We start from the raw sequence: 10,889 nt of genomic DNA, 5'->3' as shown, positions 1-10,889 counted from the left end.
ACAAATGTATATTATATATGAAATTATGTATTACATGTAAATACAGGATGAGTCCAAAGTCTTGAACCGCCAGAACGTATAACGTTTGAGGTAAAATTGTGCAAATTATTATCATTATACAATTATGTGAGATTTGTTTCCACTTATGCTAGAAATTTATCTTCTTGTGGAGGATGTGGAAATAAGTGTAATAATAAACAGCAGACTCTTCTGATTTTCAATCACAACTTGTCTGCTAAATAAGATATGCATCACACTGTGAAGTAAAGCTATGAAACCCTCCCTGCTGGAAATTTCTACTGTATTCAGTAGACAAATTCTACTGTTTTCAAATCTACTGTGTACTGTGAAATGTACTGAAATCCTATTGTAGATCTACTGTACAGCTACTGTACTCTACAGTAGGACTACTGTACTGTACAGTAGGGTTAATGTACTGAAAAAAAAAACAATGTTCATAATAATGCATAATACTTGCTACAATATATTATAAAACCATTTATTTACTCCAAGAATAGACAAATTAGTTCTTGACAACATATTTTTAGTGATTTTGAAGTGAATTGGAAAAACAGTACATGAACTGAATTTCTACTGTTTTTCTAATTAATACTACTGAAGTCAGATATATGTTAATATGATATGATATGATATTTATTTCCATCCACTTGATCATTTGAGTACAAATAGCACTATGATATGGGATAGTGCAAAGAAATTAACACATACATACTTAAGCATATTAAAAAAGTATAAAAGAGTATAAAATAACATAACAAAAATAGAATGGTGGTGGTGGAGTTGGTGTTTTAAGTCCACTTTATGCACAGTAAGGCTAATCGGGACTGGACCTACAGTTTAAAGTTGGATCCGAACCACTTGTGCCTCCACCGGGTATCGAACCCGAGACCCCTTGATTACAAGGTAATGACGTAACCACTGCGCTATGGGGGACGCCCAACAAAAATAGAAGAATAAACAAAGGTTATGTCTATTAATGAGAAGAAAAATCAAAAGGTTATGTCTATTAATGAAAAATATAATGTAAGTACTCCTCTGTGCTATAAAACAAATATTTCATTAGCAAGCTCTTTACTGTCATCTTAAATTTAGTTGGATTATGATTCTTGAATGCTTCTGGTACTTTGTTATAAAGTTTTACACCTTGAAATCCCAGACCATTATGTGTTTTGGATGTGCGGACAGTAGAAAGGTGGAGGGAGTTATGCATACGAGTGCTGTATTTGTGTATGGCCAGATTTTTTTTTTAGGAGATTTCAGAATTTGTATGAATAAAGTACAATGTTTCTAATATGTACAAACATGGAAGAGGTAATATTTGAAATTCATTGAAAATTTGTTTCGTTGGGCTTCAGAGTGTTACATTTTTCATAATTTTTAATATCCGTTTTTGCCACATAAAAATGTTCTGCATTTTGGGTGAACTGCCCCAGAAAGAGATACCACATGTAAGTACAGGTTGAATCTGTCCAAAATATACTGTCCTTAGATCATTAAAGATAAAACATTTCTCAGAATACTCATCATGTAGCAGAGCCTGCTTAACTTTTGGGTAAAAATAGTAATTTGCATGTCCCAAGACAGGCTTGTGTCTATCCATACTCCTCAGAATTTTATTGCATTGTAGTGTTAATAATTATTTAAGTTTTTTGTTTGTTTTACTGGATTAAAATGTATTAGAACTGTTTCATTAACATTCAGGGAGCGTGTTGTTGTTTAGTAAGGTGTTTAGTTGTGTCGTTGTCAAAACGGAATTCCTTTGAAGTTGCTCATGTTCCAGGCATTTTATTATGTTGTTTGTATCATCCGCAAAAAGTATTGTTTGAGACTCTGATAAAGTTTCTGGAAGTTAATTTATGTATAGTAAAAATAAAACTGGTCCTAAAATTGAACCTTGCGGTACACCTGTTTTGAGGAACAATCTGTCTTATTTGATTTTGTTATTATCTACATACTGACATCTGTATTTTAAATAAGAAGTGAACCATTTTTTTTTGCTAAATCCCTGATTCCATAATGGTCCATTTTATCTAGTAAAATGTCATGCTGTACCAAATCAAATGCTTTGGTAAAATCTAAAAATAATCCATACGCATGCATTTTTTTGTCTGTCGATTTTAGTATGTTATTTGTAAATTCGAAATTAGCTTAGAATTCTGATATTGATTTACTTTTTTGGTATCCAAATTGATGTTTTGATAAAATTTTATATTATTCTAAGAAAGTTACTAATCTATATAGTATAATTATCTCTATTATTATAGAGAAAACCGACAAAAGTGAGATTGGCCTATAGTTTGAGCATTCCTCTTGCCTTCCTTGAATAATGGTCTCACTTTTGCTATTTTGTACTCACTAGGAAAAATACCTGTTTCTAAAAATGTGTTGCAAATAATTACTAGTGGTTGTAGTATACTATTCGCACATTTTTTTATTAGAGAACTTGAAAGTTCATCTGGCCTGATGAATACTTATTTTTTAAATTTATAATTACTTTCGCGACTTCTCCCTCAGTTACTGGGGTGAGAAACATTTTGTTTATGTTTCGGGGACTGCTTAAATATGTTCTTAATGTAGTTGTAGAAATTACTGCATTTTTTTTACTGTATTTGGAATGTTCACAAAATATGTATTAAAAATTTGTGCTACATCAAGGGGATTGCTTATTTTTTCTCCATCAGACATTATTTCTATTTTTTCATTCACGTTCTTTTTTTTATTAGTTTCATCATTAACAATTTTTCATAGTTTCTTTGATTTATATGCAGATTTGCTTATTTGATCTGCAATGGCTAATTTCTTCGCATTGTTTATTACCATCCTGAGGATATTTACATATTTTTGTAGTGGTCTTTAAGTATGGGATTCTTGTTTTTCTGGATTTCTTTGGATAATTTTATTTTTGTTTCACAGGATTTTTTTATCCCTTTGGTAATCCAGGAAGTTGAGTTGGTTTGTTTAAGAGATTGTTTGTATATTTTGTATGGAAATTCTTATGGAAATAAGTTACTATAATTCTATCTTAACAAATAACTCAACCTTATAGCAGCTAGCAGTTTGAATACATTATCATATTACAACGCAAAAAGATATATATTGTTTCTTTATATATTTTACACGTTCAAATAATACCCTTACAAATATTTATTTACATAAAGGACCCTGATACTCGGCTTTCTACGGTTTACGAGATCCTACTCAATACGTAGATTAAGCCGAAACTTTGGCTATTTATAGTTATCAGACAATTCAAGATTACAATTAATAAACAAGACAGTTGCAGCTTATAATCACAATAATAAGCTATGACTTCATTTCCAGAAAATGTTTGAAAGCATCCGATATTCTTCTTCTTTCACATGCACTGACACTAACACTAAACACTGGTAAGTTAGCGCTAAACTGACGACTTTAAACACTTCCTGATATGTTGAAATCTCCTCTTCATTACATTCTTCTTTCTTGTTTATACTCCGCGTCGATCCATTCTTCACTAATCTAGTAGTGAACGTTATAAGGATTCCTTCCTCTGGTTATGATCACTCGAAAATACTATTTCATGACCGTAATTTTGTTTGGAAAGTACCACAGAAACTAGACACAATACTAGGTTTTCTAGGTCTTATTCTCTTTCTAGTCCCCGCGATAAAAATACCTCTAAAACAGTAATAATTCACGCCGTACACCGCGATTACTGTTTCGGCGCAAGCTCACCATGCGGACTGACCTTCTATACTCTAAGGGACTGACTAAAAAACCGTTGGCGCTCTCCCGCCGGTTTTCTCCCTTCTTTTTGTTTTTTATCTTTCAACATACCGCCGACCAGTGTTGATCGAACAATCCATTGTCACCGAGGGGAGCAATTTCTTTGCACAATGAGGGTGGCATAAAAAATTGGTTACAATATCAGTTGATTTTTTTTTCAGCATGGAATTTCCATGCTTATTATTATATCTATGTAATGCAATTGCAGAAAGGATCCATTTTTGATCAACGTAGTCAACAGTGTTTGCTTTGTTTTGATTTCTCAAGCATTGAGGTTCAGGTCTTCATTTAAACTATTTTTTTTTTTTTTTTTGCTGTTTTCGTGTGGATATAGGAAGAACAATATGTCAACTTATGTATAAATGAGTATGTGTTTCAATTTTCTACAAGTTCGTTAACCACAATGAAGCTACACACTTGAAAACATGTTCACTTTATTTGATTTCTTTGTTGAGTGAATGCATTCCTAAGTAGTAAGTTCCACATGCTTTCCTATACAATTATTTTAGTTGTTTATATGTCAGGGCCTCCCCGATGGCGTAGTTGTAGCGTCGTCGCCTTGTAATCAAGGGGTCTCGGGCTCAATACCAGGTGGAGGCACAAGTAGTTCGGATCCCACTTTAAACTGTAGGTCCAGTCCCGATTAGCCTTACTGTGCATAAAGTAGACTTAAAACACCAACTCAAACCAAGTTGTTTATATGATTTTTCCATTCCATTTTAAGTTGTATAGAAAAGAAAAGTTTCATTACTGACAAGATTACTGTTTTCAGACAGCAATATACTACTGAACACAATACAATATGTTAGTTGTACAATTATATTACTGAAAAAGTTAAGAGTACAGTTCAACTACTTAAGATAGAGGAAACAGTTGGTTTACCAAAAACAGTAGAAAACATTAGCAGTACAGCTCATCAACTGAAAACAGTAGAAACAGTTGGGTTACTAAGATCAGTAGAAAACATTAGCAGTACAGTTCCGCTACTGAAAACAGTAGCCTACTAAAAACAGTAGAAGACAGTAGCATTACAGTTCATCTACTGAAAACAGTAGATGTTTCAAGACACCCATTGATCTACTGAAAACAGTAGACAGAATTTTCAGTAGGGCTAACAACAGCATAGAAGTAACAAAAGCATTACCATATTTGTAGCTATGTACAGCTCTAACATTTCTTATGACAATATACAAAATCTGCGTGAAAATTTAAGCTCTTTCTTAAAAACACAGAACTTGACAACAACACATAGGCAACCAGCCTTTATAATAATCGTCGCATGCTTACTGTTCTATTTATCCATTAACGCGAATTAATATATTTGAAATCTCTCATGAACTTGCTAGACACATTTATAAAATTGGTTAACATTTCTCACATAATAATTCTCACACAATATTTATTATCTAATAATATTACTTATTTTTGGCTCACAAGTGGTGCAGTTCTAACAAAGTCATATGCATTCAATCATACAAGTTCAAACAGTGAACGAAGTAACAAAGATTATGCCAAAATGTTTCTCAAGCTACACTTCATCCTATTTTCTAGTGCCACTCTTCTCTCCCGGATATCCTCCAAAAAACACAACCTCTCAACTCATCGCATGCTCTTTGATTAATGTGATCAGTGGTGGCGATTAGGGGGGCGAGGGGGGCAGTTGCCTCCCAATTTTTCGCCACTTTTGCCCCGCACTATGCTAAACCTTATCTACAAAGGGAAATATACTGTCTTTGCCCCCCTATATTTGGCACCTTGCCCCCCGGTTTTGGAAACCAATCGCCGCCACTGAATGTGATTAATGTGAACACACGTGTTATTTCAATGTGGTAGTCTTCATCTTGTAAAGACCACAGGGGCGGCGCCAGGAATTTTGGATAGGGTGGGCCGAAACTCCATATTGATAGATTAGGGTGGGCAGTATAAATCTAAGACCATATAGTATATATGTGTATGTAAGACGTATGTATCCCCCTCTCTCTTACACTCCCGATTTTCCTCTTACTTCTTTAACCTTTCTTTTTCCTGTTTTCCTCATTATTCTTTTTAAATTTATTCTCGCATCTTGTTCCATTTCCTTTCGCTTTGTCTCTGATGGGACACAATTACCGGTATTTCAAGAAGTGTTTACCCATGCGCAGCCATGCATTCTAATCACATTCTTTCATGCATGTTAATACAGTGAAATAAATGTGAATTAGGTTTAAGCTTGTGTTTCAAATACAAGGCACATACTTGATTTTATGTATTCGACGACAGTGATAGAAAGTGCGATGGTAGACAATCGTGAAGTTTCTTCTAATTTAAATGCACGTTAGTATTTTCATCTATGAGTTTCTGACTGAAAGAGATTTCTTACTCCTTGGGGGTCACTTTTCTTAGCTTACAAGGTTTGTACAACTGACAAAATTATATGAATGTTTGTAGTAGCAGCGATTGGGTGCCAATATTTGAGGGGGAAGGACAATATACTTTTTCTTGGTAGAAAAGGCTTAGCATTAATAGGCGATAGTGCAGGGGCGAAAAGTGCCAAAATGTGGCGCGGGGAACTGCATCCCCACTTACTGCTGCTCCTCCTAATCGCCGCCACTGAATGATTGGATTAAAATGAACGTCTTATTAGGAATGATTTAAAACACACACGGAAAATCAATTCTTTGTTTATTGTCCATGAAGTATTCCTAGGCTAAAGAAACGCTATTTTAACAAATTACCACTCATAAATAATAAACAAGTAAGATTCAAAATCTATTCAGAATTGAAGAGCTAAGTTGCTATTCGTTTTCTGTACCGTCATGTTACTAATGCGGGAGACGCAATACACGTATGCTTACGTAAACATATTTTTTGAGGTAACAAAATGATTTAGGACAAAGAATTCATCGAAGTTTATCACCATACCAGTAATAATTAATCTATTTTCATAGATGACTTGGATTGTATGGCGTGACCATTTCGAACACACTAGAATGTCAACCTCTATCCTGTGCAGAATACCCTGGAAACCTTTTTTCTTTCAGGGCAACGAGTCCCTGGGGCCCTTTAACCACTGTCAAAGTAATAATTTATGACGGTTTGTATTTTGAGTGTCAGCATGTGTTTGTTTTCGACCCTTGGTCACTTTCATCTAATCACCATTGAACCTTGTCGTCGTCATTATCAAAATTAGCAGAAAAATACTTAAAATAAAACAAATCAACCACAACTTACTCTTCCAAAAATGGAGTTTCATTAGTTCATACCTCTTAGAAAGTTGAGGTGGTAGTTTCAATTGCACAGCATTTCATTAGTGGATCAAGGTAGCTAATTCCGTGAACAATGACGTTGTTTTCCGAAAGTCGCAAATATTTGTCTCGCCCTCTAAAATGGACGCATCTTCTGTGGTGATAAAATGGCACGTTTGGTGCGAGTTCTTTCTGTATATTTTTCCCCAATGGCATAACGCTGTCGCATTATAATGAAGAGGTCCTGTGTTCGATTCCCCCCTCCTCTACTCCCCCCTCCTCTGGTGGAAGCACAATGCACACTGGTTCGGACTACACGTTAAACTGTAGGTTTAATCCCGATTAGCCTATCTGAGCATAAAAGCGGGCTTAAGAACAAACTAACAAAATCGTCTTCTGGATACTTCGTGACATTACTTACTTTCTTTACTTCAGCTGCATCTACAGATTCTGTTGACATTTTCGGCTGATTCATGTGGCAAAATTTGTGTGGAACGAGGATTTCTAAATAGGATAAACCAATTATTGGCAATTGAATAATTATGTAGCTTTTTCCATACATAACTGGTTTATTAAAATTTATTCACTTCGGTATTGTAGTGATTATTGTGATTCCTTCTTATTAGTAGAATGAATATAAAGTTGATATTTCGCATACCATATTGATATTGGAGATAACAGGTATATAAAAATTGTAATGAAATAAAAAAGGACACTTTTGGAATTTCAATGCAGAGCTAATTAAAACTATATTTTACTCTCTAGAATACTTAAACCCGAAGGTTTATGGCTGCACCAACACAAACCTTACTTCCATCTGTCCCTAATTGGGGCAAGATCAATCCAATATTTCCCATCCTTTCCGATCTCTTTTAGGTCCATCTCAACGTTATCCCCCCATCCTTGTCTTGGCCTTCCTACTGGTCTCTTACCATCAGGTTTCCCAACAAGAATCCTGTAAATTATTCTTTCCTCTGCCCATCTAAGTCTTCTTGATAAAATTATTCTAATAATAATTAAAAAGTCGAAATAATTTATTGTGTTGCTGGAGGAAGTAACGCTAAGATGATGTTTTTATTTGTTTATTTGGAGATTATTTTTAACCATACCCAGGCCGGGATTTATATACGCATGTGGAGGCCCGAAGATGCAGACCTCAAGTTCACCCTAAATTCTGATCTAATATTCATCATACCCTGCATAATTTTGAGCCTCCTAAGCCTACTATCTGCTTTTAATCATGGAAGTATTCATTTGATCACAGTTTTTGTTTCAATAGCTCTAGCAATTACTTTCATTTTCTAATGACAAAATTGGATTTTATGGGTTGTTAATATTTGAACATTTCTAGCATAGATAATATTCACAAGTAAAATATACATGTTATGAATACCAGAATACACGTATCTATTGAATCATTCATATATCTCCAAGTATATGTACTTATTGAATTTGATTGGGTGGGCAATCGGGTGGGCACAGGAATTTTTGGGTGGGCGCTTGCCCACCCTTGCCCACCCCTGTCGCCGTCCCTGAAAGACCACCTTAAGGATTAAAGTTAAATGAAAATAAAGCATAGCAACATGTTTCTCTTGAAAGTCTAGCCCATTTGTATATGTCATATGCCAACTGAAGTTGAATCCAAGATGGGCGCCTTGTTGGTCACATGCTCTATCGGGTTAACCCCTTCCCTTTATCATGTATCGGTATGATTTATTCGTGATTTATCGTCTCTGTATGTTTTAAATGGGCGTTTCCATAGATATGGCCTGTAAATTAATGAAGGGAGTTCAAATTTGAATATAGGTTCCGAGATCCGAATTCCGAATAATTGATCCAACACACCCAAGTACACACGTACAAATCCATTATCTAAGTAGGTTCGCTCAATTGGTTTTCTTCGTGATCATGACAGCTATCTTGCTGATTTCTCTGTTTTTTCCAGGAACGACTAGAAATCTTCCTTCATCTTGAAGTTTCTTATCACTGAGAGTTATGTCCTGCATTTGACCCGCATAACAATACAGCTGATTATCTTTCTTCGTTACCATGAGCTTATACTCAAACTTATCAGCACCTACATTTTTTCCTGAAATAAACTGTATACGAAATTCTGAGCAGTCAGGTTTGTTGAGTTGCTTGTAAATGAAGATGTCAATTTTTTTACCGTAGGTGTCAATGTAGGGGATTTCCAAAAGCTGGATATAGGTGTCTTTTGAAACCAAACTACTTACAGAAGCATAACATTCACCAAATTCTAATTCCATTGAAGGTAGGGAATGGATACGTAGCATGTGGTCGGAAATCTTCTCTTTCAAAGCAGAGTGTCCACACCCTGAAACCCAACATTTGATGGGTCTCCTGAGACAAGAGGCTTCGTGTTCATCCATTTGATCCAGAAGCATGGTGCGAGTGCAGCCGTTTGCCTTGTGTGAACATGGTAGAGGGATGTTCTTCACAGCAGCTTCGAGGGTGAAGTTCCTGACGTTCGACAAAGCGTTACGGCATAATGGACACTGCTGTGAGTTGTTGTTGCATCTTTCGCAAAGACTGTGGCCCCCAATGCACATAAAAATGGGAGGTTTGACTATTTCCAGGCAGACTGGACATTCGAGATCCTTCCACAGTTTCTCTTCACTCGATGACATAATTAGATCTGAAATAAAAACATGAGCATCTAAGTAGTCACAGTTATCCGGTCTAAGGTGTCCCGGGATCGATACCCGGTGGAGGCACATAGTGGTTCGGATCCCACTTTAAACTGTATGTCCAGTCCCGATTAGCTTTACTGTGCATAAAGTGGCCTTAAAACAAGAACTCAATCAATCAATTTAACCGATATATCACTCCTGATCGACTCCAGCGGCGGCTCTAAGGGGTGAGCCGCCGTGCCATGGCTCTACCCTCAGAAAAAGCACTTGCTTCGCCAAATATAGTTAAATTAATACGTTTACGAACAAGGAGATTCGAATCTCGAAAGCGTTCGAGCTTACGGACGCCTCAATTCCTGCGCCGCATCCCCAGCTGTTCTCTCACTTGCTCCGGCCAGCATAGTGTGGCCCTTGCGTAGAGGCATGCGCAGAGGCATGAAAAGTCTCCGCAGGAGACGGGAAAGGAGGTGGTCGCCATAAGACAACCTGCCGTGCCCATTTTCGGCTGGCACGACGCAAGAGCTTTCGAATTGTGTTGACATAGTTGCAAACTTCAGAGACAAGTGACTAATTCTGACCGATTTGTAATTCTCGTTGGAGAAGTAATTTGCGAGAAAGATATTTTCCTGCCTACTTGGAAAGAACGAACGTAATATCTTCCCAAATATATCTAACCATTTTGACAGCGTCTAAAGAGCCATCCAGACCTTTTTGTTATCGATTTCTTCCTTAAGAAAATATATATCCCTTGCTCTCACGCACACAGACACTCACGTGCTGCAACTGGCGTTGACAATATTGAAGACATTTTCTGTATATAAAAAAAAGAACTGTCTAAATATCAAAGGGAATTCGCGTCATCAAGGGATCTTTTACTTTAATATTTGTAAAAAATCACACGGAAAATCTATCAGTATAAAAATTTCATTTGGAGATATAATTCAATTTCTTGCATTAAATTTTAAAAATTGTAGATCCACAGTTTATTTAGCAGATAATCATATTTCAGTTGTTAGTACCTCTGCCGTGCTGGGGTTTCAAATTATAATCAAAGCAAGGCGAGAATACCGTGTTCGACTTGGTGTCTCTGCTTTTCTTTTTAGTGAAGTGAAAGTGTCCGATGGTGTGTGAAAGGAAGGGAAGTCAGTGAAGATGAATCAGATTAGAGCATTATTACATACACCTTTTTCCAAGGTACTATACGATATTAAATTAAAAGTTAAACAGC

At 36.0% G+C, this 10,889-nt stretch overlaps 1 protein-coding gene across 1 annotated transcript; it reads right to left on the bottom strand.

Moving 5' to 3' along the window:
- Nucleotides 1-8,896: 8,896 nt before the first annotated feature.
- On the bottom strand, nucleotides 8,897-9,658 carry LOC145998989 (E3 ubiquitin-protein ligase sina-like). Its single transcript, XM_083135885.1, has one exon. The coding sequence runs from the start codon at nucleotides 9,656-9,658 to the stop codon at nucleotides 8,897-8,899; it is 762 nt and encodes a 253-aa protein (XP_082992011.1).
- Nucleotides 9,659-10,889: the final 1,231 nt, after the last annotated feature.

This window comes from Lepisma saccharinum, chromosome 1 (genome assembly GCF_977018435.1).
Source record: "Lepisma saccharinum chromosome 1, izLepSacc3.1, whole genome shotgun sequence".
Lineage (NCBI taxonomy): Eukaryota > Metazoa > Arthropoda > Insecta > Zygentoma > Lepismatidae > Lepisma > Lepisma saccharinum.
Note: the sequence above shows the minus strand (reverse complement) of the source record. Positions and strands in the feature narration are given on the sequence as shown.